Source organism: Halichoeres trimaculatus, unplaced genomic scaffold (genome assembly GCF_033239565.1).
Source record: "Halichoeres trimaculatus isolate MK-OKI-2021-1 unplaced genomic scaffold, fHalTri1.1 fHalTri1_scaffold_4, whole genome shotgun sequence".
NCBI classification, from domain to species: Eukaryota; Metazoa; Chordata; class Actinopteri; order Labriformes; family Labridae; genus Halichoeres; species Halichoeres trimaculatus.
In genome coordinates this window covers 23,609,285-23,634,662 of record NW_027437182.1, presented here as the reverse complement: position 1 = coordinate 23,634,662, position 25,378 = coordinate 23,609,285, and the positions used below count along the sequence as shown (strand labels likewise).

At 41.1% G+C, this 25,378-nt stretch overlaps 1 protein-coding gene across 1 annotated transcript in view; it reads left to right on the top strand.

Annotated features, from left to right (window-relative positions):
* LOC141789615 (neurocan core protein-like) overlaps window positions 1-25,378 on the top strand; it is a 125,430-nt gene that overhangs the window by 87,898 nt on the left and 12,154 nt on the right. Inside the window, exons 11-14 of the mRNA XM_074669114.1 lie at window positions 5,060-5,173; window positions 15,693-15,851; window positions 21,755-21,837; window positions 22,039-22,183. Coding sequence (XP_074525215.1) covers window positions 5,060-5,173; window positions 15,693-15,851; window positions 21,755-21,837; window positions 22,039-22,183 — 501 coding nt within the window. The remainder of the gene's footprint in view (window positions 1-5,059; window positions 5,174-15,692; window positions 15,852-21,754; window positions 21,838-22,038; window positions 22,184-25,378) is intronic.

Here is a 25,378-nt window from a genome sequence, read left to right as displayed (position 1 = left end):
ACAGACTGGCGGTCTGTGCTTCATGGCACAGGGTTTTGTACTTAATGGTTAATATGCTATTTTGGCCAATTTTGAAATTAAGTGTAAAAATTATATTCATCTATTTTTGACACAGCCAGTCCACACCACATAGAGCATGAACAGCTGATCGATGCCACAAGAGGCTCAGACAGCTGGTCCATGCTGTGTGGCGCAGAGACAAACGATCCATATATTGTGGAGCACAGAGAATCTTTACCACTGCTGCACGTCTACAAGTAGAGCAGGGTCTCATATCAACCGTATCCCCTCCTCACTCACAGTGATAAAAAGGCTGTCACAAACTAATGATTTTAAGTTGGGCTAAACAGTAACAAAAGGTAAATCTACTCTGAAATCATCATTTTCAACATTGAAAACTCAGATATTTGAGTAAATTGAACGTAGTAACAAACTTCAAGTTTTTATAGTTTCATCCAATGGAATATTTTGATCTTTAGGGTTTACAGTGTAATGTCAGTTTACTGCATTTAGACATTTTCAGCCCAAAGTTGTCAGAAATCCATTTGGTGTTCCACTTTTATTCCAATAGACTGACTGACGGACGGACTGACTGACTGACTGACTGACTGACTGACATCACCAGCTGGTAATCCACACTTACTATGAAAGAGTACTTCACATAACTCTTCTTAAAAAATCTCTTTAATTCATGCCTGTCCTCTGCTGTAATATAAATTCCTCTCTTCAAGCTTTTATTACCCTATTAGTGTAGTCTCACGCTTTCTCACTCTGCCAGGCCCCTTCCTGGATAAACCCTTAAGAGCTCATAGCCATGAAATTACTTATTTCAGTTGAGGTCTCATTTATAAAACGGTGAAGGAGCTCTTTATGTTTTGTTTTGCCTTTCACGGTGGCTGCAGGCTGAGAAATGAAAGCATAAATCTGGCTGTTGTATAGAAGTAACATCCCTCCAGTGGTGACAAAGTCATAGAGGGGACAGAAGGACGACAGTGTTTGGGGAATGATGGGCAGGATATAGAGATAATCTTAGGCTGAACAAGCTCCAGTCAAGTACATTAATAAAACAAATTAATGTAATCTGATTAACTAAATGGACAAATCATCTATAAAAGGAAAAAGTGAGAAATTAACCCAAGGTCTACCCTACATAGTTCATATTTTCTGTTTATTTTATGATCTATTCTCTTCAGTGATTCATACCCTGGTCTGGACTCACGCCTTCAGTGAGCTCCTCATACGCTTCCACCTGACACCACTTCCAGATTGTCTGGCTGCTCTCTCACTGTCCTTTGCCACACTCTTCTGTCTCCATTTTCTGCATCCTCCCTATTCTCCATCCTCCAACTGGCCTGGTATCTTCATCCCAACCGCTCTTTACTCTTCATTTGCATTCAAACATTAACTTCCTATTTTCTCTCCTCAGCCATTCTGTAAAATCCATAATAATGATGTTAGTTCAAAGAAAATCTTATAGTATAGCTTGCGTGTTGTTGTTTTTAACCCAGCAGTTAGCACTGTGCTGCACCTGTTTATCTCTCCATCCATTTCCGTGCCAGCAGATAAGTGCAGCTCTGCTCTCCTCCGCTCCTCGGGGACCTTGCTAGTGCCCTGACTTCCAGCCTGATTTTGTTGTACTGGGGAGAGAGCCAGAGAGTTATGGACACACACATAACAAATACACCATTATAGTGTCTCACACACATGCACACACTCACACACACACTACCACCTGCTACAGTTGGATGACTCTCTCATTAAGCCAGTTTGGCAGAGTGGACATTGAGTGGGGTTTGAGTGGAAAGCTTGCTGCGGCCTGGCTCTCATCCCTCTGTTGGAGGTGAGGAAAGTAGACACTGATAGACACTCAGGAACAAAGTTTTGTCACACACACACACACACACACACACACACACACACACACACACACACACACACAGTCTGTCATCAGTCAATCCTAAATAAGAAAGATGAAGCTTTTGGCATCTCCTACATCTGAGTTTGGGACACATGTCTATGTGTTGAGGTCGATGGTCTGCTTACCCAAAGGCACAGCTAAGACTTCACAAGTGATACTGAAATAATCTCACTTTAAATATATATTATCCTGTTCATAGTCCTAGATTTAAAATGTTTTTTTCTGAATGCTCTTTCTGAGTGTCTGCGTTCAACCTTAACCTTGCAGAGCAGATGGACCAACCACGATTCAGTTTCTGAAATCCTGCAGATCCATCTTGCTAGGCTTCATTGACCAACAAATTCACTGGGCTAAATTCTGACCGGCCCAATCAGGGAAGATAGGCGGGAGCAGTGGAAGTGACGATCAGATGTAACGTCAGCAGACTTAGTACTTTTTCTGGGTTCCTTTGATTTTTAAGTTAACTTTACAAAAACAGCAGCAGTCGTCTAACGCCATTATCACAGCTGTTTCTCATGTTCCTGTAGTTGTTCATCTATTGTTTCTCAGCAGCGGCGCACATCAGTTACATCATACTCTGGCTTGATGTGGATTGGTCTGTGGTGAGTGTGTCAATCAGAACAGCCGTCCAATCACCAGCTGCTGATTTGTTTTGAAGGTCCCGCCTCTTAAAACAAATCTGAAGAGCTGCTACCCAGATGGACTAGTGAAATATTTCCGTTGGGGATGTATCAAACTGTTCGTCTGGCGTGTCAGGTTAGTTCGAACTGGCCAATCTATGAGAAGCAAGATCTGTCCTTTTCTCTGCTGAAAACAGTTTTTTGTTTGTTTGTTTTTTAATATTATTGCTATTTATTATTTGTTTATTTTTTGTAGTAATGGTGGACACTGGAACTGGACTGGTAAAAAGTAAAAGGACGTCAGAGCACAGGTTAAGCTGTTTGTGATAACATGCATACCAACCCACAGTCAGCAGTTATTCTTCAGTGGTCTCAGTAAACTTGAGAGTCTAACAATAAGATGAAGAGTGAGGTTACATTAGCTCTGCTTGGTGTGTTGGAGTTGGTAGATGAGCACTGGTAAGACATAATGAGGCTTTACTAACAGTACTCGTTACAGACATGTCTCACAGCACTGGGTTGATGGTGAAAGTAGAGAATAAAATAGGGTATAAGCTAAGCCCTACTGAACTTATAGCCTTGTTTATTGCCTTCATTTCTCCTCTTGTGTTGACGGAGCTCCAACATATGAAGTTTTAGAGGTCAGCCACTTGACTGGCTTTGGGTCACCCAACACCTCTCTGACAGTCAGTTTAATTGGAAGTATTTGGACCAGCTCATTGCCTACATTCAGCAGAGTTCTGTAAATATAGCACAAAAAGGATCACTCTTCACCACCTGCTTCATGTCCAGAGTACCTCTAAGTCGTTTCCTATGACAGATAATGTCTGCCTTTTCACTGTGGGCTCTCTAATAGCTGATGCCCAGAGCCGTTCTTTATTGACCCCTGTGCTCCAAATATTCCTTAATCCTCACATCAGTGCTGAGGTGTTTAATGAGGACAGATGCTGAATCATATTAGGCCCAGGAGCTCTTCTCTTTTGTCTTCATTTATAACAGCTGTTCTCACTAACTGCTCATCTGTTATTTCACCGTGCAAAGGGTGGAGGGATTTACAGGGGTCTCTTTACATCATCCATCACAGTCCAATTAAACAGAGTTCCCAGAGGTTGATTTAGGAAACTGACTCATGTTGAAGCATTTAAAATGGATCTCTTTGGCATAATTATATGTGTTTTCTATCTAAATATTTACAGGAAAAATATGTCTTTGTCTTAATCACAAAGACATACGATGTCTGTACCACCATCTGGCATCTTAGGCACTGGAGCTTTTTGTCTGTTGATTATTTTATATCATGATTAGTAATTGTACTGATCAGACCAATCCATAGCTTGGTTTGACTGGTGTGTTGAAATTTAACCAATGACACTATGCAAAATAGTCAATAAGATTATTCATGCTGCACTTAATTTACTAGTCACAATATGGTTTCAACCATACTTGCAAAATATTGCAACTTTGTTGCATTGAAGGCACTTAAATCGCTTGTACTGTCTGCTTTCCTGTTTTTCGTGTTTCAACCCCATCATGAGTCAGATGACAGACTGACTCATGAATATGGATCCACAGCGATATTCATGATTTTATATCGTCCCAGCTCTTCTGGCTGGATTTCTAATTCCTGCCTCGAACGAAGCCTTTAATATCAGCCAGCACAAAGCAGGGAACCAAGAATAAAACTGTCACACTAGTTTATCCCAACGCACTCCTCTGTCCAAAACACTGTCTGCCTGAAAAGCCACTGTTATCCAACCCTGAAACCTGCCAGCGTTCCTTTGTCACAGCATCATAACGACTCTGTCTTCCTACTCCCTTAAACCTTGTGTTTAAGACTTCCTCTTCAAATTGCTATTTTCTGCACCTCTGTGCTTACACCTCTCACTCAGGATTTTCTCTATGTCTTCATAACCTCCTCTTCCTTCTCATGAAGCTTCTTCAAAGCCCCAGGGACTCTGTCAGCGAAGGGTTCCTTCTGCAAGTGTAATGATTTCACCCCAGGTCCTGATCAAAGAAGTGCAGTTAGCATCTTTCACCAGATTAAGAACCTCAAAGTTTTACCATATTTGGTCACCAAGGTGGATTAAAATAGCTCAGCATTCAAGCTTTGGCAGCTCCCAGTAAGACACCAGGTGCATCAACACAGCCAATGTTCAGTTTTTTCCTTTGTCTCTGCATCTTTCTCTTTCTGCCTTCCGTTATATCCCCTCTGTCTGGCTCCTGCAGCCTAGCTTTGACAGCACATCCTGCAAAAGCATAGCAATTAGCATCATGTGCTTCAGTGCTTCCCAATCCACTCACCGATGAAGCTCAATCAATCATCTCTAATTATAACTTTCTCAGAAAACGTCTTTAATCTCTGCAAAAGTTTGACCTCTCCTGAGTTTCAGCTGTAACAATCTGTGAAAGGTAGTTTAAAAATTAGACATTTGGAAAAGGCTTTTCATGTGTGTTATTTTGTGTGTTACTACCTTGTCTGACTCACCCTCTATTCCCACTCTGCTCCTTGCTTTCCCCCCAGACGTTGATGACTGTCAGTCTAATCCGTGCCAGAACGGAGGAACCTGCATCGATGAGATCAACGCCTTTGTCTGTCTTTGTCTGCCCAGCTATGGAGGAGCGACCTGTGAGAAAGGTAACAAAAGCAGAGGGACATGAAGGTGGAGTGGGGGGATGAAGATGAGGGGATTAGGTGGAGCTAGAAAGGAAGAATGAGGTAAAGCCAGAAATGTAAGCATGGATATGGATATGTAAATAATGAGACATGGAAGAGATGGGGAGATAGATGGTGGGTGGGCTGAGGGAAAGGGAAACCTTTTTAGTTATGTATTGGGTTATATAAATTACCTTCACCCCGCTGGTTTTGTGAAGTAATGTGTGAACAAACTTGATGTTCAGTAAACATGACTGACATGTTGGTCCCAAATCAATATAAACAATAGGAGCCTGGTGTTCTGGTTTCTACTCATTTGTTTGGTAACACACTGTTTTCTTTGAAGGAGAATGGACCAATTTGAATTTATCAATTTCTATCTGAGTTTTATATTTCCATGGATAAATTTTGTGTTTTTAGCTGAAGACACAAGAAGCTGAGAAAATATTTCTTTAAGTAGCGCTTGAACAGAAAAGTTTGGAAGGCAAAAAAAGAGTTGACCATTAAATCCAACAAAGGAATTGTGTTTTTTTTTCCTTATTCCACATTTTATTTAGTATTTTTATTCAAATTTACATGTATGAGTCAGCCTGTTTTATAACAGCAAATAGATAACTAAAAGTATTGAACTTAATTAATGGCTGGAATAGAACAGAAGTGAAATACATGTTTTGAGTTTACATAAGAGCTACAAATTGAGTTCCTGAATTATGCAAACTGCATCCCTCAAAATACAAGATCTTGAAAGCATTGTTAATAATTAAAGAAGGTAAACAAAGACAAATAGCTGTATGGTTGAATTTTAGCTTAGGTGGAAAAATAAATTAAGCACAACTGGAAGGTAAGAGTTTGGACAGCTCCAGATTATATCAAATTTGACCCAATTCCATCTGGCTATTTAACCTTCGGCAAGGGGAGTTGTGAGTTTGAGTATCAGTTTCTTTTGAGGTCTGGTCCCCTGTGCTGGTTTTGTTTTTTAGTTTTCTGTACTGATCTGATCTTAGATGCTGACAGTGTTACTCTGAGAGAGGGGGTGTTCCCCCCCTGGTCTCAGGGTTTGGATGTATGTAATCAAAGCTAACGCACCCTAGTGCACTTTGCATGTGCTCAAACCTTGGAGTAGTTAGTTACCATGTAAACACAATCAACTAGCTGCATGACTTCTCACACTAGCCACACTAGTGCCAAGAAAAACAGTGATACGACAGTACTAGCTGATGCCATCATGCTAATATTCCTCACCAGCTCCATGTAAACATCAGCCAAATTAATTAAACATAACAACACCACAGAACTCAACGTCTGTATTGTTGTGAGTGATTTCCAACATCTGACTGTCATGCTTATCTGGAAGAGAGTCACTCATTCTTCAGCTGCTAAAGTCAGCCCAAGGCTATGGACTTGGAAGGCATTTTGGGACCCCCAATCAATTTTTGGCGACTCCCCAGGTAACTGAGAACTACTAATAGATACTTCAGGAGTTTAGGCAGGCTTACAAACACACAAAGAAACTGAAAGAAAGAAATGACACGTGTAAAGAGTTAAATGTAATGTTTTTCAAAACCCTTCTCTTTGCTTTGCTTTGATCCTGCAACTGCAGTAGTTCCTGACTGTGGACTGGATAATAAATGGGTGTAGCTTCTGTGATGTCCATGTTTCTGAAACCTATGCTGTGTCCTAAATCACACATTTCTGTAAGTACACTTCCATGAAGCACACTGTGTACCCCTGCACTTACTGTGACAGTGCACAAAATCTTACGGAGTGTTGTCCCAAATCAAACACTGCAGCTTCGTACTTAACGGGATCTATGATAGCATTTCATAATCATTGATGGTTGTTATTCTGCTTTTCATTGATTACATCCATCAACCATGATTTCATACATTACGGCCCCTTCCTCTACCTAGCCAATATAGCAATCATTAAGTGTGAGAAGTGTCCTGTGTTCCATACTTAACTCTCTGACCATTTTTCAGTTCCTTAAGTGCAGAAGTACACGATTTGGGACATAGCCCTAGTTTTGAGGCAAATCTCTAGCAGGGGCTGTATTGGAAATGGGGCAGGCTTTGAGCCTCCACACTTTCAGTTATAGGGCACCAGTCTGTCAATCAGCTGAGGTGTGCCTCCGATTGGGTTAACTATACATCTTAAAAGCTCCTAAGCTGCCAAATTAGAAAAAAAAACATGTGGTCCCTGTACAGTCTGTTCCATTAACAAAATCATTTATCAGAGAAGAGACTTTTTTTTCAGGCCGTAAACATGTTTATTGTTATCTAAATTTGTTTCTGCTGTAGAAATGGCTTCTTTTCAGGCAAGGCAAGATTATGTATATAACACATTTCAGCAACGCAATTCAAAGTGCTTTACAGAGATTAAAAGAAAACAAAATTCATTTAAAAGCAGATAAAGAATAACAAGATACAAGATAAGATACCATAAAACAAAATAAAATCAAAAAAGGAGGTTACAACAGACTTTAAGGTGTGAGCATAAAAGTCGCAGAGCACAGTTGGATAATTTTTGGTTAAAAAAGATATTAAATAGATTTGTAAAAGTTCTCTAATAAAAGGCAGCTCTAAAAAGGAGAGTCTTCAACCTGGATTCAAAGAAGCTGAGAGTTTCAACAGACCTGATATTTTAAGACAGTTTGTTCAAGATATTTGGAGCATGGAAGCTAAAGGCTTGTTATGTCTGTGGTTTCAAATATGTCCGGAGCCAGCGTCAAACGGACTCTAGACAAACTGCAGATTCTAGCACTTCACATTGCGTCATGTTATTTTGGACTACCACATTAAAATCCTGTCTTATTCATCCCCTCCTAATGCATGTCTGCACTAATAGTTGCAAACCTCTCAAACCAAGGTTGGAGGTCTGGACTCTGTGAATAAATCAGTAAAATTCTGAAATTAAAAAGTTGTCATGAGCAAGAAAAAAAGCGTATTACCTGAGGTTCCTCTTTAAGTCATTACTTTTTTTATGTAGACATTTATTGTCAGTCATCAAGTCAGGAGATGAGATTGTCCGTCCTCAGCAGGAAAGCCTCGGTTATACAGTTCACTTAAGGAGTGTAGGGATAATGATGTATCCCAGGGAGGGAAAGTGTAGTTAAATATGCCATAAAGTTGCATTATTGGAAGAGTTACTCTAAGCTCTGCCCAAGTCAGAGTAGTTTGGCCTCCTCTGCTTTGATCATCCTTTTAAATAAAATATTCTTTATGGTCTACAATCATCTTTATGTCCCCCCTTACTCTTAGCTGTCATTTTTGATCTCTCACATCAGCATATGCAACTTTGATGAGTGGCTCGTATATTTCCTCTGCTGCCATCAATATTTATGCCTTCTCTGTGGTACAATGGCATGAGAATTGCAATTAAAGATGCTGTGAAGAGGATCCTTTTTAATTGGATTGCTTTGTCACCTTCTGGCCCAGAGTGTCACGTATACTATCGTGAAGATGTGACTTTTCACCAGGCGGGTTTGTTTTGGAACTAAAATTTTTTGTTAAAAACAACTTTTTACCAAATACATCACAGCAGGGTAAGATATTTATTAGTAAAGTTATGTAGCACTGTTGTTTGAAACATGACAAAAAGCAAATGTGAGTTTGTACTGTATGTCAATAGCTGGCTAAATGTAGTGCTAATAGCAGCCCTGTTCTACGACATATCCGTAGGCTAACGTGAAAACAAGCAAACTGTCAGTTTGTGAGACATGTTGGTAATGTGTGATGTTAGTGAAACCTGGTTATGTACTGCCAGTCATCTACCAAGCAGAGCTGACGTAACCTCACTCTTCATTTTATTGATAGACTCTCAAGTTTGAACAGACCACTGCAGAATAACTGCTGACTGTGGGTTGGAATGAACTGAACATTATCACAAACAGTTTAGCCCTTTTAGTCTTTAGCTCAGGCTCTATCACTCTCCTGTTTAGTTTTCTTCTGCTCTTCTGTCCTTTTTCTGTCTGGCAGTTCAACTCCAGTGTCCCCCATCACTACAAAATTAATCATTTTCAGCAGAGAAAAACACAGATATGTCTTTTCTCTTCTAAACTTCGTCAGCCGGCGTGGTGTTGTCATAGATGCTTGGACATGCCGTAAATCAATCCAGTATTGCTCAACCTGATCAGGAGTAGCTGCAAAGAAGCTACAAAGTAGCATTTGGCACTGATCAGTGGCGTAGCGTGGGGATTTTTTTTGAGGAAGCCAAGTGAGACAAAGCCTCTAATCTGTATGATTTTTAGGGAGTGGGGTACATAAAAGACTTTGTTGCAGCTTGTATATCGCTATTTCATGTGATGGAACGACCTGTTAGAGCGCCCAGAGAGCGCTCATTTTACTTACTGTTAACACTGACACATGCCCTTTCACTCTACCACCCTCAGTCACTCATTCACACACGTACATTGTCCTCTTGACTTAGCTTTAACATCGTATTAATTATTCAACCGCCCACTCAAACACACAACCAACCGCTTCATGCACACTGCTAATGTGCTAATCTCCCTGATTTCATTCAGTGGCTCGAGGATGACGACATTGTGATTTGATTGGTTTGAGGCCAAAGACAGGGTGGCTTCCCTTGGCACAGTCTTGGCCAATCACAGGTGAGCAGTGTCATGACCCTAGCCTCATCTGATTGGTTAATCATTTTTGTTTGTTTTTTTTTCACCAAGGGACGCCATCTCTGCTTGGCTTCCTTGCAGGCAACATTGTGCAATATTGTATTTTCACCACGCATTCACAACATAACATTTAGGAGGGCGCTTTTACGCATCGTAAAATGCTCGATAAGTAGAGGAGAGAAATAAGGAGGAGATGACAGTGACGAAACACAGAAGAATTATCAAAACTGTTAAAAAGGAGTATTTTCATTAAAACACATCTACAGTCTGAAAAAAGAGAGGAAACATGGCTTCCCTTGGCCTCCGGGAGAAAACGCCACTGGCGCTGATAATGTCATTTTAAAGTGTGGACTATATTCGGGCATTTATCTGAACTCCTCACAGCCCTTTTCAATCAAAGCCACTTAGCTTGTTTTGTACATTCACCCTTTTGTTTTTTATATTCCCTCCTTCCTCTTTCACAAACATTCACAAACATGCAATCCTCAAAAGTTGTGTCTGCTCTCATTGAAATGCATTGCAGCTGTGCCCATCTCCCCTCTCCTGCTGCATTGCTGCCTTTACGGATGATTGGGAGCAGCAGGTCTGATTGTGTAAATCGTTGTGTGAAATTTCCATGTCGCTTTTATCTTTAGCTGGGCTGCGATTGTGGCTTCAGCTGTGAAAAGTACAATTCACAACTGGAATTGTTCTGCCTTTTCAGTGTAATCTCAGTTTGATATCCAGAGGGGGATCTAAACTAAGACATGAGCGCAGGAAATGAACTCATTTGTTCCACTGAGGTTTCCATCTATTCAAATGTCATCCAATTTCTGTGTGTGCGTGTGTGTAAAACAGTCCAGATCTTTCCGTTCCAATGATATCGTGTTTCTGAGTGTGTGTGTGTTCAGGTGTACTCGGGTGATGAGCTAACAGTACTGAATGATCTTCTAGTTAGGTGCTGCCTCCATCTGTTTCCATGGTGCTCCCTTCTGTGAGTCATTGATGGTTAGTTCACAGAGATGAAGCCTTCGATAGGGGGCATAATTCTTTCCTATATGGACATGAAAATGTCTAAACATGAAAAGTAACAACATTGGATGTTCATACGTCACAAATGACCTATTTTCATATTATTTCAGGGCATGTCTATAATAACAGATGGGTAGCTGAGGAACCAAAAGGAAGTTTTTAGACTAATAGAAACATCAATAGTTATTGGGCTGATCGTGGAGCCTGTCCTGCTGTTTTTTTAGCCTGCCGTCTAATCAGCAGAGGCAGACATTAAATCTTTCTCAGCCTGACTGAAGGGAAGAGTTACAGAGGAAGGATTAGTTGGTTCCTTCTAATCAGCTTCTTTCCTACAGTCTGTCTTTAAATCCGTCATTCACTCTTTCCCCCTCGTCTTTATAGAGATAGGAAAAAACACATAATGTTGATGTGTAGGGGAGGATTTGCTCTTCCAGTACTGTAGACACCTCAGCTTGAAGTTGTTGGGATTTCTTTCTCTCTGTCTTTACTTTGCTGCTGTCACTTCTGCTCTTCTCACCCCTTTTTGCATCTTTCATCCCTGTGCTCTGTAAGAGGTTTCGTCACCCTTTGAGTGAGGTTTTGTGTGTATCTGAATGTGTGCACGTCAGGCTGCATGAGTTGTTTTGCAGTGACTGTGTGTTCGAGGATGTTTGTGTGATACTTGAACATTCCTCGGAGCTGCAAAGACGACTTTTACAGTTTCACTTGACATACGTTTTTTTTGTTTTGTTTTTTTTGTTTTTTTCAATTTGAGGCCACATATTTTAGTCCCACTTTCACAGACACCTTTTACACAATTTACCTCAGTCTTTCTTATTAAACCTCAACTATCTGTGTCTGGAGCATTTGAGTATTAAGTTTGTTTTCTTCTGGTTGCAATAAAATATATAATTTTGAAAGCTAAAATATAAATGGGGTGCAATTACTTGTAGTTGCAAAAACAGCTAGCTTGAATAACAATAATTCGACTCAAAAGAGGGAATAAATCCCCTAACTTACTCTTTTTCTCACTCTCTGTGTCCTAACAGAACAAATATTCTACAAATTGCTTACAAACAAAGGATTTTCTTTCTAATTAATCCCAAGATACTGGCTATGGTTTCGTTATCTCTGAGAAAAGTGTGCATACAATTCCATTGTGTTTGTTTTTCATCCCTTTTGCCCTATTTGTTTACCCTTTTTATTTCGCTAAAGCAACTTTGACAACAGGCTATGTCACACTGCAGCCAAAACTTGAACAATAGAGTGTTAATGAGTTTCAAGTTGGTGTTTGTTGATCACAATAACAACCTTAAAAATACACTCTGTCACTATTAAAGACCAAGGTTACCCTTTAAAACCAATATGAATCTGGTTAGCGTCAAATATTTCCAGGAAGAGGTTGCTTACCCATTAGACGAGCAAAAGACAGAGCTAGATTACACATTTTGAAAGGGACACAATACACCTGCATGCACAGGCACACAGCCGTAAGTTTCATGTGACAGGAAAACAAAAACTAGACAGCATTACAGAAACCTGAAACAAAGTTGAGCACTATTCTTCCCCAAAGGAGGATGGTGGGGAAATCTGGGACAGACAGACATGGAGGCTTTGAGAACCTTGATGCAGAGTGCAACAGCAGGCCTCTAAATTGGAGGCAGGCAGCAGAGGATGCAGTAAAGCCGACACACTGAGACTAATGAGACAGAGAGCAGGCTGAGCTGACAAACAGCAAAGGTTTGGAAAGAACCAGATACAGTCCCAGTGTCATTCTGTCACTGTGCACCTTTCATCACTAACCTAACCAAACCCTAGATAAGGACTGCAGCCATGTTGCCCTTATCGAGCCACGGCATCTGGGCCAGAAGTGTCATTTTTAAAACACCAGTCCTCACTTAAATATGCCAAGTTTATCTCCTCGAGGCTAAGCCACAGCATGCTGCACTGTCTGTCTGTCTTAGCCAATTTATTTTTCAGTTTGATATTGGCAGCTGGTCCTGTATTCCTTTTTTTTTCATATTTCTGTTTTTGGAGTGGAAGGGGGGCGCTGTTATGAGTCAGCATCTGGTCTCAGGGTTCACAGAAAGGCTAAAAGGGAAGCTGTCTGAGTTCACCAGCTTTGCTCCAACACTACTCTGCTCCGTCTGTGGCTGAGCTGCTGCTGGAGAAACTTGTGACTCAGCAGAAAGCTCTGCAGAAAACTAATATTTGTGCATCCTCAGAGTCCACTGAAGCTGTTAATGCTAATGAAGGTGCTTACAGTCTAGTAAGTCTTCGAAAGGAACACAGGACTAACAGGATCCACAGGCTCAAAAATAGGTTGACATGGTCTGCCATCCTTTTTTGTTTGTGTTTTTTCTGTTTGTCTGGACTCAAAGATACTATAATTAATGGATCTGTTCTGCCAGAAACATTGTGAAAAAGGTTGTGGTCATTTTTTTAATAGAAATATTTGTGGGGGGGGGGGGGGTTTCTTAAAATCCTGAGTGGCTTGGGTAGGCTTTCAATAAATGCATTCCAGACACACAGAACTCATGTAGGGACATCATCCACTGAAAAAAGAACTGTTAAAACTCATCTCTACATGATTTTAGATCAATTTAATGAGAAAAAATTACATTAAGTCCCTTTTTTTCAAAAATTGTTATCTATACTTCATTGTGAGTCAACTATGGCCCCTAGTTATGACATCAGTCTATACTCCAACTCATTTCACAGAAAGAATCTAGTAAATTGCATCAGAAATTGTTGGTTCTGTGATGATTTTTATGTCTCTCTGTTTGAAATAACACATTTTCTCTCTTATTGTGATGAAATCATGATCTGAGCAAATCTCCTGTTGATGTCACTGAAACCACATGTCACTTTTTGATCAGTTGGCTCAGAGCAGCATGAGGATTACTCCAACCCACGTGAACTTCACAGTTTGAAACTTTGCTCACAGGTTGTGTTGATTGATTGGATTGATCAAACATTTTGACCCAATATTTGATTATAAAATGTTGAAAAAGCATAATATCACCTCTTTAACATTTCCAGTTTGAATGTTATCTCTTACTTTAAGTGCTCATTTGACTTTGTACTCTAATCTTGCCATTCAAGAAAATTGGTAACACTGATTTTCTTTAGAGTGAACCATTTCAGTTGAACTTGAGTAACTTTAACACAGCTACGTCTGTAAACTGACTATGCTGACCCAAGTATTGGAGACTGATTCTGTGCTCACGCCCAGAAGGGAAGTATTAATTGGTAAGTGCATTATGGAAGTAAAATTATCCTAATGAAGAGGACGAGCTGAATGGGAAGTTAAACCAGACTCATTTAATAGTTGAGGCGAGAGTTCCAACCACTGAGACACTGAGCTGCCCAGAGGAGGCTGCAAATGTTAAAATGGATAATTAGGTTTCATGTCACGAGTGTGTCTGGAGGTCATGAGATTAAATCTTCAGACAAGTATAGAAATCTGAGCAAGTAAAGTAATGAAGCAAATATCCTCATTTCCAACAACAACATCAGCAACCAACAGCAGATTCTTTAACTGTGTGCTGCCTAGAAACACACTCTTGCTGGGGAGTGTCGTCAATTCTTTATCAGTCATTTGATTTGTCTGTTCTATGTAGTGCTTGATTTTTCTCTATCTCTATCTCTTATGTGTCTGATTACTTCTATATGTTTACTTTATTGAGCTAATCTGTGTGATCCCATGCTGAACATGCTGCAGGTTTTCATGAAGAAGCTGTTCAACTAGTGGAGGGAGCTTTGTCATGCCCCAGTGCATTGTGGTTTAGATTTAATGAGGTAGGAGTCATTGCACTTCAAAGCATTGTTCCTCACCAACAATGTGAATAAAAGTGAGCATATGAAAAGCTCAGTATGAGGGCTTCAAAGCTCTTATTTCATATCAAACCATGGAAGGGCTTTCATAATGGCCTCCTCGCCTCTCCTCTTCTATCCACAGCTAAAACTGCGTCTCTCTGCATACCAAGCAGGACCCCATACGGACCAATTTGCACCACCCAATTTAGTGGTGTCGCTTTAGATTTGTTAGAGGAAAAGCTGCAGCCTTTTCCCTGATCCTGACACTGCAGGCTGGAGGACTGGGTTTGGAGTTGAAGGGGGTGTGAATAAAAAACTGGTGGTGGCTTAGCTGACAGATTGAGCCAAAACCACATCAACCACACACACACACACATAGGCACCAGTCTAACATTTCTAGACACAAACACATTTACACGCCAACATCTACACACTTGTAGACAATCTAGAAAATGCGTGGACATCACACGTCACATTTGAAATGTGCAGCTAACAGTCACACCACTAACCCCCAGCTAGCTGGGGGTGAAAGATGAGAGAGATAAGGGGGAGGAGAGCGCGGGGATAGAGGGATGGGTGGAGAAAGAGCAGGAAGCTGACAGGACTGTGACAGGGCTTAATTGCCGAGTGAGGGCAGTGCACTGGAAGCTATTTCTAAAGATTGCTGTCATCTGAAAAGATTAAAACGCCCTTTCACTGGACTAAACTATCACCAACGGTTTGCCTCTGATGTAGGTCTGAAGTCAGAAAGAAGAGAAGGCACAAAGAGAGATGAAAGGATGGAGATCAAGAAAATTTAATGCTTAGGCCAAAGAAACTCAATGGGAGGAGGAAGCTATATTGATAAAAGCGTGGTAATATTCAAAAACATATCAAGCTCCTTTGCCCTACATTTGTTTTAGCTGTATTTGTTGTGCAGTGATGCTAATCCGTCACCTCTGAGGGCTGTGGATGTATAGAACTTCAAACAAAAGGCATCTTTCTCCCCACATGTAAGCTTAACTGACTAACCAGCCCCTTTTCATGTGCCTTCCACGTCTCCCCAATCCCTGTTTTCATCCACAGACACTGCAGGTTGTGAGCACACTTGGAGAAAGTTTCACGGCCACTGCTACAGGTACTTTACTCGGAGACACACCTGGGAGGATGCAGAGAAGGACTGCAGAGAGCATAGCGGACACCTGGCCAGCATCCACAGCCCGGCCGAGCAGAACTTCATTAAAGGTGGGTGGATGACAGGGAGAAAGAAACTTGGCTGGGATAGTGTTGCAAGAGTAGTTGTATCTAAGTGTTTAAACCAGCTTTTTGTCCTTTTGGCAATGTGAGCAGGTGCCAAGTCCTGCTGGAAAATGAAATCAGCTTCCTGATAAGGCTTGTGGCAGTGATAAAAATTTATCTTCTGATGAGCATAAACGTTTGCTCCAATGACTGTCTAAATGTTGTTGAATTATTTCTGCCAACAATGGTGATTGGCGCAAGAAGGTCACCGGTTCAATTACCACCTCGGCTGGTGGCATGCGTGGGTTCTCTCTGGGTACACCGGCTTCCTCCCACAGTCCAAATTCATGCTCGTCAGGTTAACTTATCACTCTAAATTGTCTGTAGGTGTGAATGTGTGTGTGGATGGTTGTCTGTCTATATGTCAGCCCTGTGATTGACTAGCAACCAGTTCAGGGTGTACCCCGCCTCTCGCCCAATGACAGCTGGGATAGGCTCCAGCCACCCACGACCCTGAACAGGATAGGCGATTCAGAAAATGAATGGATGTTGATTGGCCTAATAAAGGGTTTACAACCTTAAAGCCTGATAGACTAATCCAAAAAAAAACAACAAGAACAAACATGTTCTGCTTGCATGGTTCAACCCTTTTTTTACTGTAATGGAAGAAATGTTTAAGTGTAAATAGCAGTAATAGATTTTCATTTTGAAGGCATTTGCAACCCCCTATTAATGTTTTAAGACTCTCACTTTGGCAACCATTGGATTAAATGGCCAAAATAACAAATGTAGAAACGCAATTGTTGTTTGTAGTTTGGTAATGAGCTAAAGGAATATGCCTCTGATATAAAGCAGTGCTGGTCCAGGTCTCCCTGCTCCCAGACCCCTTACCCACCAAACAGGTTTGTTCCCACCCCTTAAACTCTCTTACTCTGCCCAGCTTTTGTCAGGTGTTCACTGGGACACTATTTTTAAACCCTCAGGCCAAGATGGTCCTGCTGAGGATGAACTTGTAGGTACTTTAATCACCTCCTGCACCAACATTCTAGATGATTTGGCTCTGGTTCATTTTAAAAATCTGAAACCCTCTTCTATACCCTGGTTGAATGAGGAAATCAGGATTTTAAAGAGACAGCGCAGAAAAGTGGAGGGGAGGTGGAAATGGACAAACTCAGTGCCTCCCTGGCTTTGCTGAAAAAGCCTGAGTCTTCATATCAGCTCAAAGTCAGAGAAGCAAGAAACTCCTATTCCTCAATTCTTATTAATAATCATGGTCACAACCCCAGAACACTCTGTCAACAGTTCAACACCTCAGCCAGTGATCCTGAGGTATACTCCAGTCTCTAGACTCTACGCCTTCTCACTTTGAGGAAATTTCCATGTCCACCCTGGAACACACTGTTCTACAGTCCAAATCATCCACCTGCCTTTCAGATTGTTTGCCCACTTGGTTTTTAAAAGCTGTGTTTCAGACGGTTGGTCCTGTGGTTTTGGTCATTGTTAAATGCTCTCTGTCTCCTGGGATTTTCTGCTCATATTTTTAACATGTTTACCCCTTTTAAAGAAAACTTATCTTGATCTATCCATTTTAAGACATTTTAGACCTATTTCTCAGTTGTCCTTTTTTTCATAAAATTTTAGAAAAAATTGTGTCCACTCAACTTGTTTCTTTTATGAATGACAATATGATTTTTGAAAAGTTTTAGTTAGGTTTTTGCCCCCTTCACAGTATTGAGAAAGCTCTGGTCAAATTTTCTGATGACTTGCTGCTGATGCTGGTCTGGTCTCAGTCTTAATCCTTTCTGACCTCAGCTCAGCTTTTGATATAGTTGACCACAGTGTTTTAATCGGTCATCTGAAAAACAGTTTAAGTGTCAGTGGAGTGGCGCTGGACTGGCTCACATCTTACATGTCAAACAGATCTTTCTCCGTTACGCTGGGTGATTCCTCCTCTTCCCATTCTCCTCTCTCCTGTGGTGTTCCTCAAGGGTCTATTTTGGGTCCCTTCCTTTTTTATGGTTTATATGCTCCCCCTTGGTCAAATCAAACACAATCATGGCATTGATTTTCATTGTTGTGCGGATAACACCAAGCTGTACTTTCCTTTAAAGCCTGGATCATTAGATGTGTTTATTATAATGTCCTGTCTATCAGACATTCGAAACTGGATGTCCAGGATTTTTTTTTCAACTGAAAGACTCCAAATCAGAGGTACTATTAATTATCCCCTTTGGCACCGGGGCTAACACAGCAGATAGCCTGACCTCTTCCCTCGGTGCTCTATCAAGTAATATCTGCAGAAAGGCCTGCAGCCTTGGATGGATCTTTGACAGTCCGCTGTCCTTTAATGCACAGAGGACTACAGTGGTCCAAACGTGTTTTGCGCAACTAAGGTTGATCAATAGGAGGAAGCCCTTTCTATCCTGTGCACACTTGGAATCTGTCATTCATGCCTTTATCTCCTCTCGACTGGACTAATGTTCTATTGATCTTTATTCTGGTATCAGCAAGCACAATATCCAAAGACTGCTAATTAGCCAAAATGCTGTTGCCAGGCTTTTAACCAGTACTTCTAGAGGTGACCATGTAACACCAGTTGCTGCCCTGTGCTGGTTACCTATTAGTTTCAGAATTGATTTTAAGATTTTACAGCTTGTTTTAAAGCCCTCAGTGGTCAGGCTCCTGCTTATATCTGTGACCTCCTTGCTCCCTATGAGCCTGGTCATTGCCAGAGATCCTCCAGTAGGACCCTGCTACTGGTACCTAAATCTGGACTGGTAACAAAAGGGGACAAAGCCTTTACTGTTAGGGGCTCCCAAGCTTTGGTACTCCTTGCTGGGGGACCTCAGGCAGGCAAACTCATTATCATCTTAATAATCTCTACTTTAAAAAAAAACACTTTGATTATATTGCTTTTTATTGACCTTTTACTTATTTTACATTTTTATTGTTGTTTTATGGGGTATTTTATTTATGTTCTTTTAAGTATTGTGTTTTATTGTCAAGCACCTTGTAACTTTATTTTGAAAGGTGCTATACAAAAAAAGCTAAATTGGATTGGATAAGAGGTTTTAATGGAACGTGAACAATAACTCCAAAAAAATCCAACAATGTTTCAGACTTTGTAACCTGCACTGCTAATACCTTCATGGTATAGAAGGAAGCTAGAGATGACCATTCAAATAGGCAAATTTCAGGTTTGTGTTCATTGTAGAGTTAATGAATTTCTTAATAGCATATTCAGTGACTTATATTGATAGGCGTCCACCTTAATAATCAGAAATGAACAAAATCATATTATCTGAGCAGCAAAATTGAAGAAATCTGCACTTGAAGCTCAATCATAAACATTTGTCATCAGAAGTTTGTAGCATGAAAGAAAAGTCTTGTTGATATTTAGCTTGTGCTTTAGCAGCTATTCCTTCCGTCTTCAAGTCAAGTCCAGTAATTCCCATGGCCACAGAGCAATTTATAGGAAGAAAATTCAGTGGTCCATGTAATCTAATCAAACTAACTCTGCTGTGGTTCGACACACTGCCTTTACCGACCACTGATTGATATCTTGTCTTCTGCCTGACCTTATATGTGTGAGATAACTCAGAGATAAATGTCTGTCTGCCTCTGCTCTGAACCATCCCTGAAGGAGTTTACTGTGCTCCCTGCTGAAAATTTCCTCTGGTTCTGTGTCTGTTCAGTAAAATAGATTTGTCTCACCATCTGTAACAATAAAATACCGCTACAGGCTGTGACATTAGTGTGCGTGACAGAAAATTCCTTATACTCTGATATTAATAGGATTTGTCCTGAAGATGGTGAAAATTCCCCACGGTTAGTGAGGAAAATCTTTTGTGCTTTGTGAACAAAACCCAAGTGGTGATTACTGGACTGAATAAGACTCCTATGAGACAAAGTGACATGTGATTTTCTTTAGATTCCTGTGGTTTTGTGTGAGAAGAAATGACAGACTGTTCCACAGATTTTATCACCTGTGTTATGAGGAAAATCAAATTTAAGAGCCGCTGTCAGATCCATTGGTTTAATAGTTAATTTGGTGTCTGAAGCACACCGTCCTGAATTATTTTGGCACAGGAGAGCAGTAAGAAACATAGATACTGTTCAGTTTTACTGTTCATTTCTGCGCTTTTTGTTCATCCTCTAGTTATAACCAAAGACTTAATGTTTGGCTGCAGATGGCAGTTTGTCTGTGCCAGGAAACATCACCATTGTGATAACCATACAGTCTTTCTTTGGGGCCTCATAAACATTCATCTTCTCATTCTTAGCTTTAGGCATCCTGGCAGTTCTCCACAGTCAGGCGTTGTAATAAGTCCAGATCTCCATTAGAAGGACTGTAATATTAGATCCACCTTCTGTCTAAACGCAGGGCCAGGAATATTTACCTAAAACCCATCTTTTTCTACACGTTGGTACATGTTACCAAAATCTGTGTTCAAAATTTTTCTCCAGCCCTGAAATAAGGAGATCAGAGCCAGAAGATTAACAGTAAACGATGTTAATTAGATACAACATGAATGAAAAGCACAGCTCAGCAACATAACCACTCTAGATCTATATAACTGTGTAGACAGAAGCTACTCTACATTTAAATGAGGTCAAATGAGGTTTCTTCCCACAAAATGAAACCTCATAAGCAGTGTAGGTCACCAGGTGCATCAGAAACAGTAAATCTTTTCCCTCTTTCTGCTCAGACCATAGATGAAAAATGTTTGGTCTTTGGCGCCACCCAGACCAGTGGGGATTGCTCTAAGACTGCAAGGGAAGCTCAGTGGTGATATATACTGCTGTGTGTACATTTCATTGACAAAATATGAGCTAGAATTCCTCCATCTTTTGTTCAGAATCAGCTACCTATCACAGGTAACTGGCTCCACCTCCTTCTCATTCATCCCCGCAGCGTCTCAGTGCTTCAACACAGTCGGACGCTGAGCGTCTTCTGACTTCAGCAGGGAAGCGTAGAGTGGGTTGTTCCACTGTGGAAACTGGACAGTCATTGGATAAACACTGGGCTTTGTCCCGCCCATCGGACGCTCAGCGTCTCTGGGGGTCTATGAGGCAGTGGGCTGGCCTGGACGCTGGGCTTCTGCATGATGATTGGATGATCTGTCTGAGACTGAATCCCTTTTTGAGTGACAGTGAATTGAGCCAGTCAGCGACCTTGAAGTATAACCCTCCACTGGAGCATCTTCTGTAGAGAGGAGCTTCTCCTGTTAAAGCGGCTCAAGTGTTACACCCACAACACAGTGAGCCAAGGCCGTTTAAGCAGTCTATCTCTGCTGGCCATTGAGAGAACACCAGTAAAATCTCTGGAAAAAACACCTGGTTGGTATGACAGTGTCACAGATCATTTCCTTGAAAAGGAACGGAGGGTAGAATGTACGTTTAAATAAATGAACAAATTTATGATGTAGGCTGGAAAAAAATGAGCTTCCCCTCCTTGACTGACCAGCAGCCGCCACTGATCCAGACCCAGGACTAACTCAGGTCTCATGTACCAAGTTTGGTTCATTTAAAACAACACTGAATACTCCAGTAATTTACTACTACAGCACACATCAGTTAACCAAGGCTACACTGTGGAAACAGTTTTCTGGTTTCTATTAAAATGTCACAACTTGTTCTTGTCTTGGCTCAGTAACAGACAAACTTTGTTGCAAATTCGATTCAAAACTTTGAATGACAAGTTACAGGATCACATCTAAAGTGGTTTAAGTAAGACTTACTCTCAATTACTGGGACTATGCCGGAATTGGTTATTTCATCTTTTTTCTATGATTTTGATTTATTATTTGATTGAATTATCAATCCATTATTTGTGACACTGCAGGCAGTGTGTGGATTTTCTTTTCTTCAGAGATATTCATTTTCACCATGTATCATCTCTAACTCAGGTCTGAGCCATGATAACACCTGGATCGGCTTAAATGATCGCACAGTGGAGGATGACTTTCAGTGGACCGACAAGACGGATCTGGTGAGGACCCAGTTGTTGTTAGTCACTCCTGATAGGAGCAAAACTTGACAGTTCAGGGCCATGATGGCCGCTGTCCCTCTGGTAAAGACAGTGAAGCTGAAACAAACTATCGTCTTCTTGTAGACTTGGTGTTCAATTAAGAGTTGAATAACAGTGTTTCTTATTTGTCTAACTGTTCTCTTGTTTTGTGTGTATGAGCAGCAATATGAGAACTGGCGTGAGAACCAGCCTGACAACTTCTTCGCTGGAGGAGAAGACTGTGTGGTTATGATCGCTCATGAGAACGGCAAATGGAATGATGTGCCCTGCAACTACAACCTGCCCTACGTCTGCAAGAAGGGGACAGGTGAGAGCAACGAGGTGGGAGGGGGGAGCAGAGGGGTAACTTTATGTATTATAAAACTCCAGCAAGTGAACAAAATGATGTACAGAAAAGTGAGGAGATGAGGAGTGGCAGGATATTTAAGTGGAACACTGAAAAGACGGAAAAAGCAGAGTAAGACTTGCGAAAGAGGTCAGAGGAGAAACAACCTCGCTGTGCCGTCTGCAGCCAGAAATCCTTTTATGAGATAGACTGTGAATAGGAGTGACAAAATGTTCTTCAAAATTCTTTATGGAAAGTAGCTGAAGTGTGTCAGCCTCATTGTGTTAAAGCACAGTGAGTGACTGCGTGAACCCTCAGGGGATTGTGAACATCCTGGCTATGTCACATTTTATATTATACGTGGCTCTCTGCAAGAAAAGAGATCAGCTCTTAGCTTCTTCACTCAGTCCAGATTTACACTCATTACTTCTCACCAGCACTCCTCAGGGTTATCTCTAAGAGGTTCTCTGTGTACCTTTCCTATCACCCCTCATTTCTTTAGTCAAACTTTCTGTTGAAGTAAGAGTAAGCGTATCTTGGATTAAAGGTAACTGAGACTTATTTGTTGGTGAAGTTCTTGTGTGTGTTGCTTCTGTTGAATGTCCCTTGTCACAGCAGGATTAGGACCATCACATTCTCCTCTGAGAGCCTGTTACAGCTCACTTTTGATTCTCATTCACGTACAGGTCAGACTCATGAGCCATGCAAAGATGGCTGACTTATAAATGAATAGGTGGAAACACAAGTGACTACTGGTGGCTGTGTATTCAAACTTTCCCTGGAGTTTTGATGTAGAGCCACTCTCAGATGAGTAGTTAATCTAGGTCCTCACTAAAAAAATAGTTAAAAGTAGAAAAGCTAAACTGCTCTAAAACTGAAACAATTGAACAAGTCTGTGAGCCAGAGACAAATAAGAAATGTAGGACATGATTCACCATCCTGACCTGAGCAGCCACAGGCCTGCCCACAGGACTCTTTCTTGTTATTTTGTCAACATTGCTGCTACAGATAGTTACATGTTCCTCAGGGAGCTGATTTCAGGGATACAGCAGAGGTCTGCGACCCACCAGACTTTCAATATCCCTCTCTGAGTGAGACACACTGTACAACAACTCAGACTCCAAATCATTCTGATAAACAGTTTATTTTGACCAATGGAAAGGTTTAAAGATAAGAAAACATTTGGAAAACAGTCGAAACTGGGTGTACTGTGTTTAACACAGCTAAACAACATCATCTGCTGGTACATAATATCAAATTAGTTTCTAGAGAGCAGCTTTTATTAGTAGAGCTAGCACCTCCAGCCCTCAGTTATCTTTGTACATTAATGTCTATATATCAAATGGTTATACGCTAGTTTAACCTGACACTGCAGACATTCAGCTTTATCACCATTTTAGTTTTAAATACAGTCAAACCATGCAAAACTAGATGCTAGCAGCCCCCTTTAGTACATACATCTGGATAGGAGAGCATTAAGGCATTATTACAGGAACTACAACTCTTGTAAAGGATGGGTGTCACAGCTTCCGGCAACATTTCAGTCCTACAATAAAATAAAATAATAAGTTTAGCTCACATGTAATTCTGGTGCTATCTAGCAAAGGCACCATCCCTAACTCAGACGGAAATCTCTGACCTTACATTCCTGTGTGAACTTGAGAAAGACAGATGAAGCTATACAGGGTGAGCCAAAAAGATTTACCCATCGTATATCTCTTTGTTTGCTTAGTTCCTGCCCTACAAACTTAAAATTCTGGATAGTTTCTCTTGAAAGGCATAGCTTTTGATGTACCTGAGTTCATTTGTTTACTCCCAATGATTGTCGAGTATGGCATCGAAGGGTAAGCGCAACCAGATTGCGGCCATGAAGGAGGTTGGTTGTCGTAAGACTGTTTACAATGTCATGAAATGATACAAGGAGACTGGCAATATCACCAGCAAGCCAATCCCTGGAAGAAAACGTTCAGTCCGGACCAAAAGGGTTGTTGAGATGGTGAGAAAGAGAATCCAAAGGAATCCTCACAGGAGCATGAGGGCAACAGCAAATGAAGTGAACATCTCAAGAACTTCACTGAGAAGAATCGTCAAACAGGATCTCGAAAGCACTAAAAATGCAACACAGACAACTGATTTCAGCCGCTTCCAAGAAAAAATGGCTTGACAGGGGGAAAATGATGCTGCAGGAGATCCAGCGTGCCGCAGACAAAGTCCTGGTTTGGTCTGGTGAGAAGATCTTCACCGTTCAGGCAGTGGTCAACTCCCAGAATGACAGGGTTTATGCACATAGTGCACAGCACCTACCTGAAGGCTGCAGAACTCATTTTGGTCGTCAGAAGCAGCTGGAGTCATAATGTGGGCTGCTGTTGCATCTGATGGCTCCAAGTCTCCTTTGGTCTTCATTCAGGAGTCTGTGAAAGCGAACAGCCAGGTGTACCTTCAAATGCTTGAAGAAAAAGTGTTGCCTTGGTGTACCAATGCATTTGGAAACCAGTATGTCTTCACACAAGACGGTGGACCAGCTCATCCAATGTCACACAGGCCTGGTGCAAGCAGCACTTTCCTGGCTTCTGGGACAAGAACATGTGGCCTCTGTCAAGTCCGGACATCTATCCAATGGACTTTGCAATCTGGTCTATCCTGGAGAGGGAGGTCTCAAGAGTATCTCACAGCAGTGTCGCTTTGAAGACAGCTCTGATGAAGTCATGGTCAAAACTTGAAGCAGAGACGTTGCGGCGCTCATGCCAGGCAGTGCCAGGTTGTCTCCAGGCTATAATAAAGGCAAAGGGTGGCCATATTGAGATTGTAAATCGTTTGGTGACAGAGGATAAAGTACAGAAACTGTGTTCAATGTTTGTTATGTTTGTCTGCAAGCATTTTTGGATAGTGCAGAAAAAATAATGGGTAAATCTTTCTGGCCCACTCTGCAAACATGCAAGAAACCGCTGTTTCAAGTTTTGAGATAAAATCAATAGTGATGTGTAAGAGGGATGGCACCAATCTCATTTTCATGCAATAATATCTTCAAAACCAGCCAAACAAACTTGAAACTCATCTCAGCCACAGTCTGAAGATTTTAGATTGATATAGCATCTCTAGCTTGTTCAAAGCTGGATGTGAAAAAGTATTAAAAAATGTATGGGGAGGTAGTTTGCTGCTTCAACAGAGTCTCTCAGC